Raw genomic sequence first — 25226 nt, forward strand, 5'->3', positions numbered from 1 at the left:
TTGCATAATTTAATGTCACCTTTTTGTCATTCGCGGTGCGGAATGCGCTGGGCGAGGCGTGTGCGTGTTGTAGCAGGGACTGGTGAATGCTGAGCTCTGCGGTCACCTCCCAGGCGTGGTGAGACAAGGATTACCGGGCGGCTCGGGAGCAACAGCTGATCTAAGCAGGGGAGCAAAATGGATTATTGCGTGGCAAGCCAGTGAACAGTCTCTGTCAGGCAGGAAAGGCTGGTGTGTAAGAGGACACCGATTCGCTGTGTGTTGGGGTAGAAAAGGTCTCAGAGTTCAGCTGTGCAAAGTTTAGTGGAGGTTTTCTCTTAAGGCCTTAATATGCTTAGTGCATTTCATTTAAGATAATGAAGTGTGTGATTTCTTAGGGTGAAACGGGTATCAGCAAGCTTTGCTGACTGCTGTAGGAATCAGTTGTGGTAAAAATTTGGCCTATAGTCTTCTTTTTCTTTTTTTCCTTCTCTTTTTCTTTTTTTTTTTTTTTTTTTAATTTTTGTAAGTTCTTTTGATATAGAGTAACTGGAAGATGATTGAGGGCACTTCAGAAATGGAACCACTAGGGACTGACTGTGGGCTGTGGGCTCTGTGTAGCCAGAAGTCTGGAGTGGCCTCTGGGAAGGCACAAGAGTCAAATGTAAGTGACTGTGGGGTGGATTAAAAGGTGAAATAGCTTAATGCAAAATAGCCAGGTTTTTAAATATGTATGACTTGTTCACACTGAGGTTTTCTGTGATAGCTCACCAGGATGCTGAGGTTGTTGGGTCTGCATCGCAGCTGTCAGTGAACCAAGCCTCCTAATTTGGCATTGAGTGTCCCTTTAAATGTGTCACTGCTCTCACAGCGTGACAAGATTTGAACTGTACTATTTTTTTTCTTGTATTTCAGGATAGTTATAGGTTTTATATTCCTTTTTTATGCCTGCTTTTCTGAATGTATATTCTGGGTTATTGGCAAGTGATTTGTTTCAGTTGATAAATAACATGAATAATGCTTACTGTAGAATTTCAGTTTGATTTTACAATATTAAACTTTACCTTTAATTTTTATCACGTGAATTCATATACATTTTAAATTTCTTCAAAAAAAGCACTAAAGTCTCTCTTTTAAGCTACCTATATTTAAATGCTTCTAGTTTATAAACATTTTCCTGAAATAGTATATTTATATGCATAAGAGACTATAAAGATGTTTTAATGCTGTGAGAGTTATTTTATGCTTTTAACACCATGAGAGGGTTCTTGCTGTTGGCATGTTCTTAGAACATGAGGAAGAACAGAACAAGGGTGAAGCCTCTTGCTGGGAGAGTCAGCATTAGGTATTATGTTCCAAAGAGCTTGTTTAAACAACATCCTGTCAACTCAAGTTAGAGGGAAAGCTGTGTCAGGTTTGTGGCAAGAAGTTGTTTTGTTTTCCTGGTGTAGAAAAATAAATTTAAATTCAGAACTAGCAGAAGATAAGAGGGAGTGAACAGGAGGTAGAAGGAAAATGTGGAGAAGTGCCATTCTGAAAAGACTGGGCAAAATATAAAGGTTGTATCAGAAAGTATCAGAAATGTGGTTAATACAAGGTACCTGAAATATTAAGCTCTAATTCTTGTTTGCTTTCATTTGTACCTCAAGCTAATGCTGTGCTTCAGTCATTCTTGAGTATTAGAGCTTGAGCTGATCAGATTGTGACGTTATGTACCATATGTGCTAGCAGGAAGCAATACAGTGTGATGGACCAAAGATGCAGCTTGAGCTCTAATCTTGAGTTTCCCTGCTGTCCTTTGGTTTTTAATTATTATTATTTGTATTTATACACGTACTGACACACCAGTAGTGTCAGAAGACCTCACAGATTTTGTAGAGGGTGATGTGTAAGCCTGTGTATATTTATAATTTCATGCTAAAATGCTGCTTATTACTTTGACAGCATAATGCTTAGAAGTCTGAGCTCCTCAGACTAAAAACCATCAGTTATGTGAAAATCTTCTCTGGTAGGTTTGCTGTTCTTTTCTAGCTTTTTGTGTTGCACTGATACAGAATGCACACTGAATATTATCATAACACTGTTAATGGATGAGCTTATCAGTGTACTTCAACTCTTTCAGAAGTTCACTATCCAAACTAAGTCTGGATGTTGTAATACACTTTTCTTTGCTGTACCCCAAAAGTTCTGTTACTAGTCCTATATGAAATATGGCGGATGCAACCTTTCTTTACCCTGATTTATGAAAATTAAGTAAATGAACTTAAGTGTTCAAATTGTCAGAGGCTTTATGTTCAGGACAAGCCTCTTATTTAAAAAAAAACTGCAATGGAAAATGGAAGACAGCTCACAGATGCTGGATTTACATAATGTAGATATACTCTGAATCAAAGTACTGAATAATATGCTCATTTTGTCATCAGTATAATATATAAATAATTAGGACAAGCTTTGAAGCTGTGTAGGGTGGCTTCCTGTTTACTCTACTTGTGTCCAGTAGAGCCTGTTGAAAAGAAAGCTGGACTTGATGTGCCTTTCTTCAAAGGAATTCTTAGTCTGATTTTATTTTCTGATGGGGAATCTCAGTACACTTTTGCCTAAGCCTTTCTTTGTCTTTTGACAAGGGGGTTAATTAGTTTATAGAAAAACCAACAGTGTCATGAAGCGTAATAAAAGAGAAGTACAAACGTTTTAGATGAGGTTGTGAAATAAGGTGTTAACCTAAACTGCTGGTTAAATTTGTATTGATTTTTTTTCCCCTTCAGTGTGTAAAGGTAGTGTTGTTTTTTTTCTTTGGGACCAAAATTCCGTATCCAGTTGCCAAAACAGGAAGTTGAAACAGGGCTAAAACATGAGGAAAAAGCATCTTTCTGCAAGTTTGGGATTTTGATTTGTGGGTGTGTGTCTTTTTCTTTTTTGCAGCAAAGCTTTTTGCAAGCCAGAGTTTAATTTTTCCTTTTAACTTTACTAGCTGAGAGCGTGCTTATGGTCTCTGGGCATGTCTTTCATTAAATCCATCAAAATACTTGGTGTTTGGAGTCTTCTCTGACTAAAATGAGAATTAGACCCAGCCATTTTAAGAAGTTAGGCCATTTCATCTGGCACAACTAGGTCTCTGTTGTTCCAAAATAAACTGTGCTGCTGTAATCAAATGCTTTGCTAGTCAAATGTTCTGGCAAAAACTTATGTGGAAAAAAATGGCATACAATTGTGAAGAAGATGGGAAATTTGGGGGTTTAGACAGTCGTGCAAAAAAACCATGTTATTAAGGCCTAAGGTTTTGTATCCCTTCAAGTTTGCTAGCATTGGTTTATGGTGATCAGTGAGGAGTTTCATGGAGTAGTTGTCTCTTCCTTGCCTCTCTGGTAAATAACTAATTTCTTGTTACTACTCTGAGTCTTTTACTTGGTTTATTCAAACTTACTCAGATTCTGTGCATCTTTCCGTAGTAGGAGGTAGATAGTTTGTAAACTCCAGGTTTCCAAGGACACGATGAAGGCTGCATCATGTTTTCAAGTTGTTTTGGAAGGTGGGTTGCGCGCAGCTGGTTGTCTTTCAGTAGCTAGATCTACATAAATGACTGATTTCATGAGGGAATCAAGAACAATTTTTATGTCCCCTTTTGAATCACAATGGAGAGACACTGGGAACTATAACCTATTGCTGTGGTTGTCCTGCTCTGTGTGGTCATCTCCCTCCCACCCCGTTTATTCATTTCTCTCATCACTGTGCTCCAGTGTCTCCCCTGAGGGTTCCTCACTGGCATTGGTTTCTTCTCTGGTCTTAAAGTGATTATGAGAGTGCACTGAAGTCAGCTCAAGACTTTGCTACTGCCAGAGAGCAAAGCTCTTTTAGTTCCTTTTGTCGGCATGGTGCCTGTGGAGTGAGTAAATGCTGGAGTTGCCCCTGGCTCAGAGGAGTGGTCAGGTTCAGCACACAGCCCAGCTGTGGGGCTGGGAGCTGGCTTGGATGGGTGCAGAGCTGAGAAGTGGCACTGCCCCTTTTTGCAGTAGCAACATGGGATTAAACTGAAATTTTCCTTCTGTTAAAATGTATTCTTGTAGCTACAGGAGTGCTGCTAGGTGTGTGTGGGGGGGATTTGGTTTGGATTTTTTGGGCTCCTGGTAAGGCAGTATTGTGTAATTTGGCTGTCTTAGTGGGTTTCTCCCCTCATCCCCAGTTCTTTTCAGCAGATCAGCTTAGGAGTTACTTGTAAAGTATTTTTACCTTTTGAAAAAGAAAGTTCAACAGCTTCAGTTCATACTTACTGGAATCACACAAGAATTAGCTAAAATAAGAATTTAATATAGCTTTCCTTAGAGGAGTACTTGCTGCAATTCTCATATCCTTGGCGAAGCTGTGTTGCCAAAGGAGCTTGGACCTTATCTGTGGGAGCTTTAAACAAGCAGCCTGTTGGCCCCAGCTACATCTGCCCACTTGTTCTCTGGCTGGCAGGACAGCTCATTAAACACCGAGCCAGCTACATGAGCTGGTGGAAAAGCTCCTGCAGTGACACAAGTGAGGAGGGGCCAGGAGCACGCAGCTGGAGGCAGGTGAGTCTGGCAGCCAGCAGCCCTGTCTTAGGCCACCTCGGGCTGGCAGCTTTAGATCCTCCATGAGGGGAGTAGACAGAAATAGTCACCCTTAGGAAGAAAGAATGAAAATCTGTCATATGCTACTTCAAAGGTAAGGAGAAATGGCATTTTTACTGTGCTGTGCTTTTTATATGTGTTGAAAATATTTAAGTTCATATGTGAGAGCTTGAGATGATGACATAGTAAGTGACACTCATGCTCTTTGAACTTCACTGTTTGCATTTCAGAGAGGAAAATTTTATATATTGCAGACTTAGTAAGCGCAATATTTTCACACTGCTAGAGGATTAATTTCTTGGTAGATGTTTTTTTAATCTGGGCTTCTATGCGTAGGACAGAAATGGAAAAGTTGCAGGTGATTTGGTAGATCTTAATTATGGCTTCATAATCAACCTCAAAATCAATTACTTATTTAATTTTTGTAATGCTGCTATGTTCTGTCTTACTTTTTTATTTTTGTTGGTAGCCAACATTTGCTAATGAAGCAGAATATAAGATACTGATCAGAGCTAAAACTCTTTCTTTCTTTCCTTTTAGTCTGCCATCATGACGGCTGAAGAAACAGTGAACGTTAAAGAAGCTGAAATAATTAAGCTAATACTAGATTTTCTGAACTCAAGGAAGCTTCACATCAGCATGCTGGCACTTGAGAAAGAAAGTGGGGTCATTAATGGCTTGTTTTCAGATGACATGCTCTTCCTAAGGTAGGACTTCTTTTCCTGCTGCTTAAATACCACATTTATGAAAACACAGGAGCTGGACTGTGATTCAGTCACCAGCCCCGTGCACTAAACAGGAGATCTTAACCTGCGCCCACATCTTACTCTGCTTTTTCATGGTCCCATTCTGTGGCCCAGTCCTGCAGTGTGTTCCAGCTCTAGAGTCACTGACTAGGCAGCACTAGCATGCATTTACACAGATTTTTTGTTTGTTTGTTTGCTTGTTCAATTTAACTTTGTTATTTTTATGGCACACCAATGAATTCAGGTGGGAAAGAGCCTTAACAAGTACCAGTGTCAGTGCAGACTAAGTTGGGGGAAAACTGTAGGCATGAATAAGATGGGAAAGCAAGGCCTGCTGGCATCTGTGATGTGTCTCTATCTGCTTACCAATCACATGGCCCTGAAGGTGTGGTTTATTGACTGGTTCTAGAATGTTTTTACAGTTATTCTAGTGCTGAGATCAAGGATGAGTGGTCTCCAGTGCTTTTCCCAAAAGAAAAGAAAAAGTGCATTTCAAAGTAATACTTAGGTTTATCTTAAATTGAACAACATAAAAGGAGTATCTACTATCATCAAGGCATGAGGGTTGGTGCAATTTACCATTCAGGATATTGCCTCCAGAATATTAAAAAGAATCAGTGTACATCCACACTAGTTTTTCAGCATTGATGTTTTCTATTCATGCCAAAGGTACTTAAAAATGTTGAAGCATGAGCAAGTGGTTTGTACAGCTGTTCTTGAAACATTAAAAAATACATTTTATCACCAAATAAATCTTCTCACCTGTCTTCCCTTTTCATTAAAATTATATATATTGGACTAAAATGAAATGAAAAAAGAATTGCAGAAAGATTCAAGTTAGTAATCCTTTTGGGTTTGTTTCATTGTTAGTTTAGTTGGAGAAATTCATCCTTCCTTTGTAGGAAGGCATCTGGGCCTTTTATAGAGAGCTCCCTGTGAAAGGAGGGCATGAAGAGATGGAACTGCTCTACCTGTGCAATCCAGCCCACTGATCCTGGGATTGGAGCTCCTGTGCTGGCACCCTTCCTGCCAAGCTCTTCCTCTTACATGGTTAATATGGGAGCTCTTTTTTTTCCCATCCCCTTCATAAAAGAGTCCCAGCAGTATTTTTACAATTAAAATGAACTAATTTTTAAATTCTTTCATTTATTTGGATGTATTCATTGAAATTGCACCTTTACTCAAATTCTTCCAGTAAGATTTTTTTTTTGCTGTTTTTAAAATAAGAATAACAGGTAAAGCAGGAGACACAGGACCATTCTGTCGTTTTTTGATGTGTCTTTAGAAGTACTTAATTTTTTTCTTCTAGTATGCAGTTATTTTTTTCAAAATACAGACTTGGATTTTGCTCTTACTGTTAGTCTTATTAAACAGTCATCTTGGCACCTGTGCAAAACATAGACTTTTCAAAGCAGATTAATGACCTGTTGTGTATTTAAATTATTGTTTTGTATTTAAATGAGCTGCTTACTTAGAAAAGGGATGTTCTTGTCCAGTGACATTCAAGGAATGATCCTTTTGTTTACCAGGCAATTGATTCTTGATGGCCAGTGGGATGAGGTTCTTCAATTTATTCAGCCTCTTGAATGTATGGAAAAATTCGACAAAAAAAGGTAAAATAGAATATATGTCAGAGTTCAGCTTTTTTGAGTTCTGGAAAATACCTGGATTTCTAAGTATTGTCTAGAAAAACAGTGGTTATGAGTTTTTCACCAGTTTTTGGTGTGTTTTTTCCTAGCCTGTGTGCTGTCCCTAAAGTGTGTGTATCTGTTTTTAAACTTGTACTTAAAATATGTGCACACAGTCTGTAATGAGTTGTCATGTGCCATACACTTTAGGAATATGATGCATGTTGTACAACCTTTTAATAGATGCTCTGTCATACTTCTATTCAAGAAATAATGATTGCTATACTTGTTTGTTTTTTTTTTTCCAATTAGCCTTCTGATAGTTGTAGTAGAATATTTCTGAAGGCAATTATGGAAATAATTATTTTGTGTTTAAAGAAGTATTTTTGTGTTGTGGATACAAATTTGTTAAAATTTGTATCAGGGTTCTTTGTCATGACAACAGCTATGCCTAACTCAGAAATTTCATGTAATTTAATGAGACAAGCCTGCTTGTCTCTAGAATATTATTTAACTACTGGAGCAAGATGTATAGTATTTCTCTTCTCACCTGCAGGTTTCGTTACATTATTATGAAGCAGAAGTTTTTGGAAGCTTTGTGTGTGAACAATGCAATGTCAGCAGAAGATGAGCCTCAGCATGTAAGAATTGCCTCTGGTTTGGGAATTTTTTTGTTGTCAGAAAATCTCTTGAGATTAGTCTGATTAAAGGCAGAGCAGAAACTCCCAGCATTAAATACACAAATTTTAGCTATCACCAAATGGTTTCATAAACACTGAATAAAGTAATCAGTATTCCTGAGAAGTGAGTGTGGCTCCCTGGTCTCAAATGCAGTTGTACATAAAAGGGTTGCTTGAAACTTTGCAGATAGATCAGTGACTATATGCTGTGTCTGTGGTCCTGACTCCCAGATTTATTTCAGGCCATTGTGCTAAAGTACAGGGCTGTTCTTTTTTTTTGATTCCTTTTTATCCCTAGAAGTATTCTGAAGCAGGCCTCAGGATCGCAGAAATTTACTGTGTTAATTCAGGCCAAATTAAAGTTTGAATGAATTCTATGCTTAATTTCTATTGGTTTTGTAGAGAAAGGTCAGAATTGGGGTGGGGTTTTTTTTGAGGGAGCAGATGTGTTCACAAAGGACTCTTTCAGTTAAATGTACAAACAGCAGGAGTTGTGGACTTAAGTTTTTGATATGGAAAGAGACATTAACTCAAACTGGGAAGAAGGTATGTAGATTGTGAAATTAGTTACAGTTTTTCATTTAAGTTGATAATACAGTAATACTAAATTTCTAAGACAAAAATTGTATTAAAAATTAAGAATGACAGTAGTTTTAAGACAAGTGATTTTGTTTTCCAGACTGAATTGATATTAGTTCTCTGTCTTATTATACTTGCATTGTACTTCAGTTGTTATTTTTTTTGACAGAGTAGAGAAAGTTAAAGTAAGTCCTAATTCCTAGTTGTAAATGGGAGGGGTACTAGTCCTTTGATCCCTCAATATGTACACTGTTACTAGGACAGCAGTAGAGGGGAAAAAATTAGATTAATGTTCCTTATTTTGTTGCCAATGTGTTGACATGTTGTGGGTCCAAGGCTGCTGTATTGAAGTGTCTAGGTAACATGGGTAGGTGCAGAATTTTACTGGGTTTTAAATCTGTGTAACTAAAAAATGTCAGGTTTTGAGTATTTAACATGGTTCTTGGCTCTTGGCTGTCAACAGCTTTGTAATAAAGCCCTCTATTCATTTGGAGGTCGTGTCTTCTGAGAACTCTTTGAACTTTTTTAACATTTTTGATTGAGGAACAGAAAATCTCAGTATAAAAGCTGCTAATCACTGGAAGGTAGATCAATCTACAAGGCTTTTATTAGAAGCTGCTGGCATAGGTTATAGAAATAAAGGGGAAAATAAGTCAGCTGGCTTTGAGAATGGAAGTAACCTTTTGTGCTACAGTAGAATTGGAGCTGCTTAGTCACAGATTTAAAATTTTAAGCCCATCAAACCTGCAGTGACATGAAAACATTCCATAAATCTGTAAAAAATGGGTCTGGAAGGGGGATTCTAGGAAGTCAAAGCATGTAGGGATTTGTTTCTTTCTCCAACTGCACTTGGATCAGCAATTTCATCCTCTATATGCTTTTTTAATGAACTTGTAAGCACGGTCATAGTAATAAATGAATGATGGCAGGCAAATCCAGTGGCTGCCTGTTCTTCAGGCATTTTCTTGTGGAAAGACAGGCAGTGCAGATTGCTGTGTTGGTGTTAATGTTTCCATAGCTGGAATTTACCATGCGGGAGGCTGTGCAGTGCCTGCACGCGCTGGAGGAATACTGTCCCTCTAAGGAAGACTACAGCAAGCTGTGCTTGCTGCTGACGCTGCCTCGCCTCACCAACCACGCCGAGTTCAAGGACTGGAATCCCAGCACTGCTCGGGTGCACTGCTTTGAAGAAGCCTGTGTCATGGTGGCAGAGTTCATTCCAGCAGACAGGAAACTGAGCGAGGCCGGCTTCAAAGCAAGTAACAACCGCTTGTTTCAGCTTGTGATGAAGGGATTGCTTTACGAATGTTGTGTGGAATTCTGTCAGAGTAAAGCTACAGGAGAAGAAATCACAGAAAGCGAAGTATTGCTGGGCATCGATCTCTTGTGTGGTAATGGCTGTGATGACTTGGACCTTAGCTTATTATCGTGGCTGCAGAATCTGCCAGCTACTGTGTTTTCTTGTGCTTTTGAACAAAAGATGCTTAATATTCATGTTGATAAACTCCTCAAGCCTACAAAAGCTGCCTATGCTGATCTTCTGACACCTCTTATAAGCAAACTTTCCCCTTATCCGTCATCCCCAATGCGACGGCCTCAGTCAGCGGACGCTTACATGACCCGCTCCTTAAACCCAGCCTTGGATGGGCTCTCGTGTGGATTGACAAACCACGACAAGCGGGTCACAGACCTCGGGACCAAAACCTCTCCCATGTCCCACTCCTTCGCTAATTTCCATTACCCTGGAGTCCAGAACCTCAGTAGGAGTCTCATGCTGGAGAATACTGAATGTCACAGCATTTTTGAAGAGTCACCAGAGCGGTAAGTGCAGCTAGAGCTCTGTTTTTACCTTAGCTTGTGCTGCACTATTTCTGTGTTCTTACCAGCACTGTAACTCTGAACATAATTATAACACTGAAAAGTAATTTGGTTGCTTAAATTCTGTTGTAATGAAAACTCTGTGTAGAGGGTGTTTTCTTCCTTATGCTTTTATGATATAAGTAGATTTTCATACTTGGATTTGAGCTTTATGGATTCAATTTGGGTCTTCTAAAAGTTTCCTAGCACAGAGCACAAATATGCTCTGAGTATATAATATGGTCTAGCTAGGGTTTGTGTTCAGTATTACTGTGTGCTTCCGTTCCAGATTAATAAACGGACACAGTGAAATAACTGTAACTCCCATCTTCTTTGTCCATTGCATTCTGTCCTCAAGTCCTGATAAATAGTTTTGGTCCTGACATTGTAAATTATTTACTTAAGTATCCTTAAACAATTTCCATATCCCAGTGAAGTCGGTGGAAATGACAATATGCCATTGTTGTAGCATTCCTCTGTCACTTAAATTGTTACAGTAGTAGCCCAGCTGAAGTATTTACTTAATATTTTTTAACCAAAGATGAGTAAGGCAACTGAAGGTACTGTGTTTTTTGGTATGGAACTTTGATATAGTTGGGTTATGCTATTAATAAGTTCTTCAATGAAATGTAGACTGCAAAATTGGCTTTTGAGAGAAATGCCCTGGTAACTGGGAGAAATAGTACTTATCAGTTGAGGTTTATCATCATGTTTCTGCCTGGCCTTTCTTCTGATCAGCAGTTCTGTCCCTTTCTAATGGTTATAGTCTAACTCCCCTAGAAAGCAGCTGCCAGCTGTTTTGGCTCTTAGAGGACCAGATGGGTAACTAGCCCTGCACTTGGGTGCAGTGGCCAGCAGACAACATTTGGGGCTGTGGTGATCAATCCAGGCCACAGCTGTTGTCTCTATTAGTTTTGCCTTGGAGCAATATTCCATATGTTGTGTTACGGTAAAGAGCAGATGTAATTAAAGTCAGTAAAAGGAAACAAACACTCCCAAACTGATGTCAGTTCACTAGTGATAATGGAAATACTTACAGTAATGTGTGTTTTAATATTTATCTTAATACTTAACTTGAAATGAGCTGTTTTGTTTGATTAAAATAGTGGATTTTATACCAGGCTCTTCACAAGTTCTTCTGGAGCTTTTGTGGATAGCTTAAGTCTTATGGAAGTATCCCTGATGTAACATTTTTACAAAGTGTACCTTCTGAAGATACTAATTTATGGTGAATCCTCTAATTTTACTGATCTGTGTCAAACACCTTCACTTGTGTGAGTGGACCAGGGTCCAGTGTTAAAACTGATTCTTGAGACGTTTTTGATTCCCTTTTCAAAATTGGAGTACTAGATTAATTCTGCACAAATGACATCATTGTGTGGGCTAAAGGAGATGATTAATTGCTGCAGTGCTTTATGTAGGCCTTTTCACGTGAAGTTTGTAGTTTATAATATGTTTTTTCATTAATATACATCTCTTGAAAGTTAGGATTAGAGGGTCAGAATTGTAGAGCTATAGGGCCAGACCCCTAGTTTTCAAGAAGGCATTACATTTTTCAGAAGAAAATCTAACTTCAGGTCAAGTGTCCAGCCTAAATAGCAGTATTTGCAAGGGTGGAAGCTGAGTTTTATGTAAATCTGGCCCTTGCTTCCTCTTGCCCATGACATAAATACTGTATTTCTTTAGTAAGTTGAGTTCATTAAGCAGTTGTCTTTTAGTCAGCTGAGTTACTTTTGTTATTGTACGGAGGTATCCAAAAAGTTTGAAATAACTTGTAGAAAACCTTTGCTCCAAGTCACTGAGTAAAAGACTTCAAGTTGACAAAACTGAAGGTGGGCATCCAAGGCTTGTAATGTGTTCTGCACATTTACTGATGGATTGATTGCCAAAACATTTTGCAAACATTGTCATGCAAAAATACTTAAAACACAAGAAAAGAAAAAACAATACCAACATTTTTCTACCTTGACACTTTCAGGAACGTTCAAGTGAATGGATCTTAAACCTCTATGGATGTTAGTTTCAATTTAGATTGGTAGTGGTAATTAAACTGCTATATTTGGGAAGAGTTTGGTCTCATACTATATCAGATACATTTTGTGCACATAATTGCTTTGAAGTGGAAGATTTTGAGTAACTTAGTTAAAGGATGTAGAATTCAAATGTAGGGATGATAAAATGGAATTGGGGTGTGCTGTGGCAGCAAGGCTTTTTGGAAACTGGCTGTGCTTGCTGTTTGTCAGAGAGTTTTTCTTTAGTATAACACATTGCAAGTGGAACTTTTTCCTAAGGGAATTTATTTTCTTTAGTGTGACACATTGCAAGTGGCATTTTTTGCCTAAGCAGTATCTTCTGTTTGATGTGACTTAAGTATGTTTGCGTGCCTGTGTTACCAGATCTTACTCTGGACTGTTACCTTTCCCCACTTGATATTCTATTCTTAATTTTTCTCAGTTAAGCTTCTCTTCTTTTCCATGTTGCTGCGAGAAGTGATACTCCTGTGGAGCCCCAGCATCCCATCGGCAGTGAGACCTCGTGCCAGAGCTCGGCTCCAGAAAATGAACTCAATGCTGCAGCACAGAGTCAGGGATCAGCCAAACAAGAGAAAAATGAGGTAGTGCTTGGTTGTTCAAAAATAATGAGGCCCTTTGAGCTGGGTTCTGATCACAATGTTCATAATGATTTGCCTTTGTGTGGAGAACTTCATGCATGACAACGGGTTGCTTTGAATCTTGTTTTTACTATAGTAAATATTGCATCTTGTAAAAGGAGCTACTACTTTTTGTCCCCCCATTGTATAAAGTTCTGCTGTCATTTGAGTCTGTAATGCAGCTGATTAGAGGGCTTTGTCATATCAGCAGTCCAGCTAAACTGTTGTGCATATCTTTAAAAGAAAGAAAAAGTAGAAGAGTCAACAAAGTTAGATTAGACAGTGCTTAAGCATCCTCTTCATGTTCCAGTGAGAAATCTAGCACATAGCTCGTAATTTCTGGTGTAGCTCTCATGGGTCATCTTACATCAGTACTTGTCTAGAACATAGAGAAATTAAAATTAGGCAATTGCCTCATAAATATATCTTTGCTATTCAGAATCCAATAGCATAGCCTTTTCTGGATTCATCTTTGAAGGCCTGTGCCTTCACTATCTTTTTTCTCTTTTTTTTTTTTTTTCCTCAATAGCAATATAAGCTAAGTGAAATAATAGCTCAGAAGGAAAAAATGAATACAGTTAATTATTCCATTCATTTACCACAGTTAAATACTAGTCTCTAAATTTGGTAATGAAAAATATCATTGAATGTGCTGTCTGTTTTGTTTGCAGATTCAGGTTTAATTTTCTTAGGTAAACTTTGTCTTGGTTTATGACATCTATGTGGGACTGAAAACCAGCCTAGCTGTGACAGGGCTGTGTTCTGGTAAGCTCTGGATACTTGAGCAAGGCAGTGGGATCTACTGTAAGATTAACAGAGTCCTCCACATTTGAGGACTTCACTCCCCTCAAGGGCTTTGAGTCACTTCTCTGCTGCAGTGGTGTTTTGTATGCAACTTGGAAGGGAAGGAAGAGCTTAGCTAGAAGAATATAGAACTGGGCAGGCTTCAAGAGGGGCAAAAAAAATAAAACAGATGCAGAATTTGTAGGAAGGAATGAGGGCAAGAGGTGTTGTGGTGAAGATGTTGGCCAGGCTATTAGACACGAGTAGAAAAGAATGTAGTACCTGGTGCCATTTCATCTTGTTTTGTTTCTCACATCACAGTGGTGTAGGTATATACCTGTAGGAGTAAGAAATTAATTTAAGTTTCTTTTTAGAGCTTTGGTTTTGATGTGTTCCTATAGAGGCTGATTTAGAAGCCAAAGTTTATAGAATAGAGCTACTGGGCAACATATTTTAGGTTTACGTGTTAGTTGGAAAGTAGTAGCACAGAATACAAAAAATCAAAAGATTGAATAAAATTGTAACAAATGAAAAGAAGTATAGACAAGAATCTACTTGTTGTTTAGGATGATGACCTAGGGAGTGGGGAATTGTTCATGAATTTCAAGTACAGGAAATAAATGCTTTTCACTTCTGTCAGTAACTTTGGAGTTTCTGAATTGCAAGTATTCACCATGAGAAACCTGAGGTGGTAAGTATTTTGCAAATGCAACAGGGCTAGGAAATCCATTATAAATTAAAAAAAAATTGTGTCAGAGAACAAAAAATTATAATGCAAGTACTGTTAATAATTGTTAATAGAACAAATACAAAGTCTGTTAAAAAGACAGAATGTGTACGAATTGTCTGAATTAATGCAAAGTTATGAGGATGTCCTTACACAACATTAAATCATAGATGACAAAACTGTCACTCCAGAACACAAGCAAAAAACCCACACAAGGTTTTTTCGCTGTTACTTTTTTTTTTTTTTAATCTTTTAGTATTTTTCTGGGTTTTTTTTGATAGGTAAATACGCAGTTTGGTTTTTTTCTTCAGAAAATGTGGGGCAGTTCAGTGTGAATAATCTGGCCTTGGACTAAAGTGTTTTTGGTCTTCTGTTTTTCATTTTTATCTTGTTCTCAGATGCTAGCAGAAAAGTGAAAGAAAAATGAGGTTTGGGAAGGCAGCAAGTCCTGGGCATCTGGCAGTGTGGGAAGTTAAAGACAGTATGTAAAGAAGATAAGACTACGAGAAAGGAAGTTCAAGTGTTGTCTTTGTCCAGAAAATAAGGAATTCTAAATTTAGAACAGGGCATCAATTTCAAAAGTAAAATGTAATGCTTGGATAGATCACTGCTGCTGGGAGAGATAAACTGGGTCTGCAGGCTGATGGCAGGGAGGTGTCATTGTGGAAGAAAATACTAAATTTCTAATGAAAGTATGACTTGCATAGTTTCTTGGGTTTTATTTTCAACTTTCAATCACTTTTTTGTTTTGATTTGAAGTAATACTTTGGAAATTTTGTAGGAAAGAGCAGTCTCCTTCACAATTATGGCAGGACTGCTTCAAGAGTGAATAGTGCAGGCTGGCAGTGCCTTCTCTTTTTAATGTGTAAATTGTGTCTGGTTTTAACAAAGAATAAAGTCATCACTCCTCAAATTAATCTCTTGGCTTTTTGATGCTTTTGATATTTTTTTGATATTTTGAAATACTTAACCAGAAAGTAAATATTTTTGTTAAATACCACAATTAACTACTTAAATTCCATCTGTGATTCTCATTCCTTTTTAGCTTCGTGATTCCACAGAGCAGTTTCAGGAATATTACAGACAAAGACTACGTTACCAGCAGCACTTAGAGCAGAAAGAGCAGCAGAGACAGTTGTATCAGCAGATGTTGTTAGAAGGAGGAGTTCATCAAGAAGATGGAACTGACCAGCAACAGAACCTTACTGAACAGTTTCTTAACAGGTTGGAGGAGTTTCATTCTTCTACCCACCCTTCTCTCTCTCTTAAGTTCTCATAATGGCCTGGTTTGATGGTTTGGGTTTTTTACTTGTCGTTTGCTATTAGATCTATCCAGAAATTAGGAGAATTAAATATGGGTATGGACAGTCTTGGAAATGATGTGCAAACACTTAGCCAGCAATGTAATGGGAGCAAAGGGATTGCATCTACCCATCCAGCAAGTAACTTCACATCAGCACCTTCAGATGGTAGCCAGAGGATAACAACTGATAGCCCAAATCTTAATACAAGCACTCCTCGCAAGTGTGGATCAGCAAATCAGATACCCTTTCCTGAAGAGTCACCTGTACAGGGGAATCAAAGGTAAGATACTGGAGAGCATTCAGGAATGGAAATAGCCTTCTGCTACCACTGTGAGAGAGCTGTTTGTATTTATCTTTAGCTATCAAATTAATTTTTCATTGAATAGGGGTATTTGGCTCATGATCAGTGTTTTCTGAATACTTATGTAGGGATTATAAAGTCTTTTTTTTTTTTTTTTTTTTTTTTTTTGGCAGCCTGCATGAGTAATAGTGATTATTTGTTATGGCTTACATTTTATGCTTGTTTTTAGTTTTGGACTTTTTATTCCATCTTATATGTGTAGTTCCTGTTCATTTTGTGTTGCTCTAAGTTTCTGGAAGCTTCTTTATGAAATACAAACTAGATGAAGGGAGAAGCAGGACAGAATGGGAACTGAATTTCTTCTGTTAACTAAAAGTAGTGCTGACCTTAAAGAAGTAGTAATTCTTCTACCTCTCTGTGTGTATGTATTGTATCTATAGATAGGTATGTTATGGAATGAAAAATATTTTTAACTTGAGTTCACTTGGTCAATGCTTGGAGTTGCAGCAAAAAGGGCTGTCCCTTGTGAAAGTAATAGTTTAATGGTAATGATTCAGACAATTATAACACTTTACACAAATTAGTCAGTTCTGAGAATGGCTGAAGCTGTTACTTTAGTCCAAAAAATACTTACCAGAAAATCTGTCCCTGCTCTTGTTTTGTCTTGTGATGTTAAACACTTCACCAAATCAAAGCAGTGCATCAGAGCATGCTGTCACTCAGCCACAGTCAGAAGACTCTTCGGGGAATTTATCTAGGACAAGAGGCGATGAGGTGAGTTTTCTTGTTGTCTTTCACCACATGTGTTACCAAAACAGTACTTAATCCTGAGCGTGACATCCTCTTACTGTTAAGAGATATTTAGAGTTAATTTTGGTCGGTGCAGTGTCTACATTCACAAGAACCACTGACATCTGGACACTGAATCCAAACATGCTGCTCAGAACAGGGTCAGTGAGAGCAGGATGCTTGGGGCTGGGTCCAGTTGGGTTTTGAGTCTCTCCAGGGGTGGAGGATGTTCCCCAGCCTTTGTGGGCTACCTCGTCTCATGTCTGACCACCCTCACAGTGTTTTTAGAATACCAAAAAAGTTGAATTTGCTTTACTTTATTTGGTGTCCATTGCCTCTGGTCCTTTCACTGGGAAGAGTTGTGCTCCATCTTTGTCACTCCCCCAGTCACATATTTCTGTACACTGGTGAGATGTACACTTGCACACCCTGAAAAGCCCTTCTGATGTCAAGGCCAAACAGTACCAGCTCTTTCACATTCTCCTTGTACAACGGATGTTGCGATGGGATGTCTCTTACAACCATTGTTCTGTGTTTTCCAGGTTAAAACTTTGAGTGTTGGACTCCAGTCAGTATGGTCTGAAAAATCAGGGGAATAGTTAATAGGGAAATAACTGCAATAAGTACATTCCAAAGTTCTGCATAAACTAAAATCATAGTCTTAGAAAGGTGGTCATAAGATCACAAGGAGGATGATGTAATAAAGCTTAACATAATTCAGTGATAACTTTGTGTTGCATACAGGGTCAAAGTCTGATTTTATGTTTAATATTATATTTGGTTTAGAAACTGTGTTTGGCTTGGACTGTTTTCATTAAAAAGGTAGCTTTGTTCCCCTTGCAGGTGTCACACAGATGGAATATGTTTATCCAGAAATAAACTGTAGTATTGCTCATCTGAGGTAGGCTGTTCAGAAGAACAAAAGCAGGCAGAAGTCTGGAGGGAGAATGAGAAATACTAATTAATGCTATCTGTAAAAGTCAGTTGAAGAAAAAAGCTTCTAGGGCATTCTTGGACTTGGAGTAGACATTGTTTACAAAACTACTTTGAGTGAACCAGCCTGCTGAGCTGCTACTTGTTAATACGAGGCTACAGTAGCTTTACATTATTCTGCAGAACAGTCAACCTGCTTTTAAATGTTCAGTTTTACACAGAAGAACCTAATTTTACTGTTATCCATCTACACAGGATGACAAATCAAAAAAGCAGTTTATTTGCATTAATACTCTAGAAGACACACAAGCTGTCAGAGCTGTAGCCTTTCATCCTAGTGGGAGTTTATATGCTGTTGGTTCCAACTCTAAAACTTTGAGAGTTTGTGCCTATCCAGAAGTAATTGACCCAAGGTAAGAAAGCTAATATAATATTTTTCTGTATCATGACTATTCTTTCTCCTGCAGCTACTGATACCTGTACATTTCATACCTTTATTGTCATAAACACAGCAGTGCTCTCCTGGAATCTTGAACTGCTAAACAAAAATAAGTTGATGTGCTGAAGTATTTGTATATTTGTGGGCTACTTCTTTGCTCTCTTTATTATTTGCAAGATGTATTGCCACAAGACCACACTTTTCCTATAGAAGTGCTATTTTTTTTTGGTCTCAGCAGTTGGGCTTTTTTGAGTTTACTGGTTGGCCTGTGGTTTGATGTTCCAGCTGTAACAGTGGGAGAAAGCATTTGTCAGTTCCCAAGTCAGCACAAGCTGGGCTTTACAGGATTCAGTTTCTGGCAGGAGGACAGACTTAGCAGTAGAGGAAGTTGTATCTTCTTGACTTCTACAGCAAAAATTGCCAGAGCATGTCTGTTGACCTGTTTCTACTCTAAATATTGTTTTCTAGGTATATTGGTTCCTTGACAGAAAAAGCATCATTTGTGGTTTACTGTGCAGCTGTATTTTCAGTTTTCTTTCCAGACATTTTTTTTAATAGGATGGGGATAATATACCTGAAAATAAATATTGCCACATCAATAGCAATCTCCTTAATTCTATTCCACTTACATTATTTTCTTGGAGGAGGGGAGAAGTGCAAGCATCTAGATTTCACAATTTTATGGAGTGCACAAGTTTGCACAGTGGTTTTATCTGGGACATTGTCCCACTTTAGGACTGATGTCCAGGCTTCCAAAATGATCAAAAAGTAATCTGGTTTTTCTTTTCCTCCTTAAATATCATCAGTAGCCTTTGAAGTTTCATTCCAAAATATTTATGAGCAATGTATGACACAACACAAAAAGGACTTCGTTTCTCTTACCTAATACAAGGCAGCTTACTGGGCTTGAAGCCCAAACAGCCTCTTGGCTGGTAAGCAGTGAAAAACATGTTGGCTCCTGCACAGCTGCTTATTCTGCTTGTTGGGAAAGGTCTGAGAAACTCTGCAGCCTTAGTTTGTACTTGCAGTGCATGATCTGATGTGACAAGAGCCACAGTGCATCTGGACCTGAAAGCAATACTGAGATTTCCTCAATTCTGAACTTGTAATTCTTCTACTTACTGTTGATTTTAACTGTGCTTACAGTTTGCCTAAAATACTTCATCATGGGATTTGCAAGTCAGCAGAGAGATTACATTATCTTAAAGATATTCTAATCCTTGTAACAACAAGAGTCTAGACATACATTCAAAATTATGTGTTTTTCAAAGAGCTATGGTTGTGTAGAGGTACTGTTCTTTGAAGCTGTGTTTGGCCTACTAAACTTTTTTTTTTTTTTTTTTTACTTCAAACTGATTAATTATTCGAGACAGGTTGGTTTGGTGGTTTTTGTTTGTTTTTTTTTTTTTTTCCCTTTCTGTAAAGGTATGAGAGTAGAGTGGGGATTTTTGCATGCCTTTAAGATTAAACACTGACAGATACATGTTAGAGTTCTGCAAATGTTGCTCAAATAATCACAGTGCTTCCATGCAGTGGATTGGCTATGTGATCTCTGACCTGGGTAGGTGCTCCCATGTCCTGAGAGAATCAGTGATCCTCAGCTCTTAAAACGTGGTGAATCCAAACTCAGTGTGTGAGTTAAGGCATTAGGACAGTTAGGAAGCTCTGTAGTGTGTTGAGTGATCCTGATTTAGGCTAATCTGTAATGGATTTCCTCTCTGGCAACAGAATAAAATTAGCTGCCATGTAGGTTTACTGTAGTATTCTCGTTGCTAAACCAATGTTAATCTCCGGAGTTTTTCAACAGGCTTGGATGATTGTCTTTTGTCTTTTCTCTCTGCCTCTTCTGTTCAAGTATTTATAAGGTTTATGAGTTTTTTTAATACCAGTTTAGTTTGTTGAATTTCTCCTGTTGATGTTGCTGGAGTGATATGGAGATGGATACTGTAATACTTTGTCCTAAGGACTTGATTTCTTCCTGCTGTGAGAGCAGAAAAAGAACATTGTAGGAAGGTAATTGATTGCAGTCAAGGAAATATAAATTACTGGGACTGTTGCTTTTATTTCAGCAGTGTGTAAAGCTGATATGGTTTTACAAGTAATAATCTATGGTGCAATTAGATGCTGTCAGGATTCTTGCATTAACGTAGAGTGGTAGGTCTGTTTTTCTTGCACAGGCTTGGCCTACTGTTGCCTTATTGAACTTGTGCATATTCAAAAGTGGACATGGTTAATTAAACAATTGAGTTGTTGACGTATGAAGGATGTAGAGAACTCACACCAGGTTTGGACTCTGGGGATAATGTTTTGTCCTATAGCTAGCAATTGCTATATTTCATCTGTATCAACACTTTACAGATGAAGGGACTGGGTAAGTTCTTTTTACATGTTCAGTCACAGATAGAACAGGAAGATGAGGAAAAATTGAGAAAATGAGAAGGTCCTTTTGTCTTTGATCACATGCATATGTCACAGTGCAAGTAGTCATACCAATTTCATGTTACCCAAAATAACAGAAAAATAGTATCTTCATTTTAGAATACTTTGTTTCTTAGAAACAAAAGGAAAATTTTTACTTAGAAATAAAAGGAAATATGATGTTTTGCTTTTTTTTTTTCTTCAAACAGTGCTTATAATACTCCTAAACAACCTGTAGTTCGCTTCAAGAGGAATAAGCATCATAAAGGATCAATCTACTGTGTAGCCTGGAGTCCCTGTGGCCAACTGTTAGCTACTGGTTCTAATGATAAATATGTGAAAGTGCTGCCTTTTAATGCAGAAACTTGTAATGCAACAGGTACTGTGTGTATATTTAGTTCAGAGAATTTATTTTCAGTTACTGTCCAGTATTTGTCAAAACCATTCTGTTTCTTTTGATGTTTTGTTATTTTTATTCCAATATTTTAATTCAGTCTCTTTTCCCTTTACTATCACTATGGTCTCTATCCAGCAAAGAACCACTGAGAGGTTTAAAATTATCTTTAGGGTTTTGTTTGGGTTGGGTGGCTGTGTTTTGGTTTCATTATGTAGGGCTCTGGTAAATTCCTGGCAAATTCCTCCCCATATACAGTAAAACAACCAGATGTTCTTACCCACTTCTAGAGCTTGGTTGTCACTAAAAATTGATCTCCATTCCTAGTTCCCTTTTTCTCTTGCCTAGTTCTCTCTTCTCACCCATCTTAAAAGTTTCTGTTCCAGCAAATACTGCTTTCCACACCCACCTCTCCTAATCAATATGTTGAATGTGGCTCTTAGATTTGCTGTTTTGAACTTAGGCTGCTTTGTCCTTTGTAGTTCAGTATTCTCAATGATCTTTCCTCCCCAAGCAAAAAGAACCTTTTGAGTTCACCAGAGTTTACAGAAAGAAATAAAGGTACTCTATAAGAAACCTTAGCTGCAGTGGTGATGGTCTGTGTACATTTTGCAAAGCTTTAGGAGGTAGGTAGGAAGCTTAAGCGACACTCAAACCCAAGTTTCTTGGACACTTTATTTGAACTGTAGTAACTGAAATAGTGTTTTCTGTGCTGAAGTGCACAGCCATGTTTGCACTTGATGGCAGGTTCACCCTTGCCTAAAATATTTATTATCTCTGTAGCTGCTTTAAAGAGCACAGCACTAACAAACAAAGTATGCCTTACTCTGTTTCTTGATTTTTGGATTATTTTAGGACCAGATTTGGAATTCAGCATGCACGATGGAACAATCAGAGACCTTGCTTTTATGGAAGGCCCAGAAAGTGGTGGTGCTATTTTAATAAGTGCTGGAGCAGGGGACTGTAATATTTACACAACAGATTGTCAGCGTGGACAAGGCCTGCATGCCCTAAGTGGTCACACTGGTAGGTACAATGTGGTTTCTGTCACACTTTCTAAGTGTGTATTATATTCTAATAAAGTTTTTGGATTGGTTTGATTTGGTTTGTTTTAAAGTCGTTGTGTTTTTCTTCTTAAAAAGACTTTTTTTGTCCTCTCCCAATTGCTCTTGAGGTATTTTGAGGGGAGGTGGGCAGTGTTGTTAAATGTGTTTGCTGTTAATCTAATGGAGAGAGTGAACACCTCATTCCAGAGAAGGCACAAAGCTGGGTATTGCCCTACACTGGTGCATTGGATCACACAACATGCAGGTTATCCATGGGATTGTTAAGTCTCTGAAAGCAAAAAATAATCCCAACTGTATGTGCAATAATATTTCAGTGTTGGGTTAATGATGCTTAATCAAATTAAGAAGTCTTCTTGTTCACAGGACATATATTAGCACTTTATACATGGAGTGGCTGGATGATTGCATCTGGATCTCAAGACAAGACTGTAAGATTTTGGGATTTGAGAGTGCCAAGTTGTGTTCGTGTTGTGGGAACAACGTTTCATGGAACAGGCAAGATTTGCTATGGTGCTTCTAATCATCCTGGCATGAAAATAGAGTTTGAAGAAGTCCATGTCATATAGAGTGAATGTAAGGGAAAGTTGTGGCACAGAAGGGAGGCTTAGCTTAAAGAAAAAACCTGTGAGGATATCTGTACCTGTGGGGTTGGTTTGTTTGTTCTTAAAGTAACATTTCCTTTCAGAAGATGGGTAGTGCTTTTGCCGTACGACTTCCAAACAGACACTTTTAAGTGCATTCAAATACAGCAACCTAACTGAAGTCCTTGGAACTTTAGGGCCAGGGTGAATTCCTTGCAGTGTTCCCCATTATTTCATAAGAGTGACTTTTTTTCCTGTGATAGAACAGATACTTTCTCACGCAGCTTTAATACTGTCCTTGCTATGATTTGAGCGTGACTTACAGAGTCAGAGTTTTTAGTGCTGAAAAATAAAGACTGTTTTATTCTAAGCTGGGTATGCTCACCTTAAATTTGAGGCCAGCTTTCAGCATTCTTTTACAATGCACGTTCTTGCATAAAGAAATAAAAAGTTGGCCATTTGCAAAACCACAGCTAACTCTGCTGGGGGTTTGTTGGTGTTTCTGTGGCCCTGCAGGGAGTGCTGTAGCCTCAGTGGCAGTGGATCCCAGTGGCAGGCTGCTGGCCACGGGCCAGGAGGACTCGAGCTGCATGCTGTACGACATCCGCGGGGGCCGCATGGTGCAGAGCTACCACCCCCACGGCAGCGACGTGCGCTCCGTGCGCTTCTCCCCGGGCGCGCACTACCTGCTCACCGGCTCCTACGACATGAAGATCAAGGTGACAGACCTGCAAGGTATCACGGGCAGAGGGACACTGGCTAGCTGCCTCTTCGGGGCTTCTCACGTTGGAGTTGAGAACTTGGCTCAAGGATCCGGTTTTACTTGGAAAGGGGGAAGAATACTAGGGCTTGGAAAGGTTGGATGTGTGTATATGTGAATGTGGTTGTGGTGCTGAGCGTAGGCTGTGAACTGAACCTTGTTTTGGGGTGAGAGTCTCATTGCAGTGAAATCACTGACTGACGGTCTTATCTGGTGAGATGGCCGTTAACTTTCAGACAGCATTCATAAAATTGACCCTTAAAAAAAAGTATAGTAATTCTCATCTTTATTGGGATGGGTTAAAAATAAAGAAGATACTGGGTATATCTAATGACTTGATTTTCTTGAACCATTAAATTTTAATCACCTTTTGTAAAAATGGTAGAGATCTGCATTTTTAAGTTTACTGTGTCCAGTAATGCCTAAAAACTGAAACACTTTTGTTTTGCTCTGTGTGTGTGTGAGAGAGAGAGAGAGAGAGAAAAGGGGGTCAAGTACATTTCATAAGGTGAAATGCAGATGGAAGCTTTAAGTAAGCAAACTGGTTAACAAAAGACTTGCTCTCCAAGGGCTGGGATATGGATTCATTAAATCAGTAGTGATTTCTCTTCCTCTCCACAGGGGACCTGACAAAGCAGCTTCCTCTGATGGTGGTAGGGGAGCACAAGGACAAAGTTATTCAGTGCAGGTGGCACACACAAGATCTTTCCTTCTTGTCATCTTCTGCAGACAGAACTGTAACCCTTTGGACCTACAATGGTTAGAGTGCAAACAAAGGCAACTATGCAGCTAAAGCACAGAGACCTGAGACTACAGAACTGTCAAAACAAGTAATAATAATGAGGCTTTGAGAGAGCAACAGTTGAGCAGGAGTGTGTCTTACCAAGAGGAGGGGCACCTGTCACTGATTTTTCTGGATTCTAGGAGGTCTTGGTGTTTCTAGTATATTCTTTTGCAGTGCTTCCAGTCTTCCATGTTGAACTCATGCTGCTGTGACCTATTGTAGTCTTGTTGCCAAAGTCTATGAGGAGAACTCTTCTGTTGTTGATGTGCACTCAGAGTAACATGAATGATGTGTTTACAGTTTGGTATTAATTGCATTCCTTGTTCTTTGCCTCAATGAGAATTTTGTATAGAAACTTAAGTTGAGGAACACTTTAATCAAGTCTGTATGTAACTAGTTACACACACACATAAAACTACTTCCACTGTTTTTTCAGGTTTATTGTATTCATCACTTTTAAACAAGAGCTCAAACTTTATAACATCTCCACAGTTTCAACATTTTTAGTAAAAAAAATCTGAACTTTAAAGATTGACTAGGTAGTAACCACTTCTTGATTACGGTCCATTATATAATGGGGGTTTTTCTTTTCATCTAAGCTGGGAAAGATGTTGCTGTTTTTACTACATGACATTGTTTTGAACCAGTTAACATGTTGGAGGGGGGAAAAGTAAAATATTGACTTTTTTCGGTAGAAACATGTGATATTTTACTTTTTGAATGCAACAGAATACCTCTGTGTATAATGTAGAAAAGAGTGAATTGGCAGCAGTTGTCACAGTGAGCTTAATGGCTTTCAATTTTTCAAGTAAAAGGGATGACCATTAATGCTGTAATAGAAACCAGCATGGCTTAAAATGCTATGTCTGCATGATAATTTAAGAATTGTTTAAATTCCCAGTTCAGAAGCTTAATCTGAATTTTATTTCTTGCACTGTTTATGTAGGGGAAATCGCAGTTTTATTTCTACAAAACTTTAGATTCTAATGTTTATGTATTGTTATATTTTCATATTGTACAGTTCCTTTTACTTTTTAAAATATAAACCTTAAACTTTAGGTTATTTATTTATTTGAACTGCAGTTAAGTTTTGGATTCTCTTGGTTACTAAATTATATGTGCACTGTAGCAAACATTTTTAACTATCGTATAAAAGTGGAAAGGTAACTATAGAAGTGTATCTGTGCTATAATCTCAATAAAGACCTCCAACACCTGCACCTGTTTCATCTGTCA

At 38.3% G+C, this 25226-nt stretch overlaps 1 protein-coding gene across 2 annotated transcripts; it reads left to right on the top strand.

Annotated features, from left to right (window-relative positions):
- WDR47 (WD repeat domain 47) lies at positions 1 to 25192 on the top strand. 2 transcript variants are annotated; one of them, XM_062497534.1, is made up of 15 exons: positions 1 to 643; positions 5112 to 5278; positions 6847 to 6930; positions 7502 to 7586; positions 9223 to 10025; positions 12549 to 12675; positions 15267 to 15445; positions 15548 to 15805; positions 16525 to 16600; positions 17804 to 17961; positions 20615 to 20784; positions 21655 to 21825; positions 22230 to 22361; positions 22964 to 23182; positions 23829 to 25192. In XM_062497534.1, the coding sequence occupies exons 1-15, from the start codon at positions 536 to 538 to the stop codon at positions 23969 to 23971; spliced, it is 2880 nt and encodes a 959-aa protein (XP_062353518.1). In that variant the 5' UTR covers positions 1 to 535; the 3' UTR covers positions 23972 to 25192. The 2 variants fall into 2 exon arrangements, with proteins under 2 accessions (XP_062353518.1, XP_062353516.1); XM_062497532.1 differs by having other exon boundaries at positions 12552 to 12675.
- The last annotated feature ends 34 nt before the right edge of the window (positions 25193 to 25226 follow it).

The sequence above is a fragment of the Cinclus cinclus genome, chromosome 8 (genome assembly GCF_963662255.1).
Source record: "Cinclus cinclus chromosome 8, bCinCin1.1, whole genome shotgun sequence".
Taxonomy (NCBI): domain Eukaryota; kingdom Metazoa; phylum Chordata; class Aves; order Passeriformes; family Cinclidae; genus Cinclus; species Cinclus cinclus.

Coding starts and splice junctions, on each gene's coding strand:
- WDR47 (XM_062497534.1), top strand. CDS start 536: ATGATTGAGGGCACTTCAGAAATGGAACCACTAGGGACTGACTGTGGG. Junction 15,446..15,547: donor ACTGAACAGTTTCTTAACAG/GTTGGAGGAGTT, acceptor GTTTGCTATTAG/ATCTATCCAGAAATTAGGAG. Junction 17,962..20,614: donor CCAGAAGTAATTGACCCAAG/GTAAGAAAGCTA, acceptor TTCTTCAAACAG/TGCTTATAATACTCCTAAAC.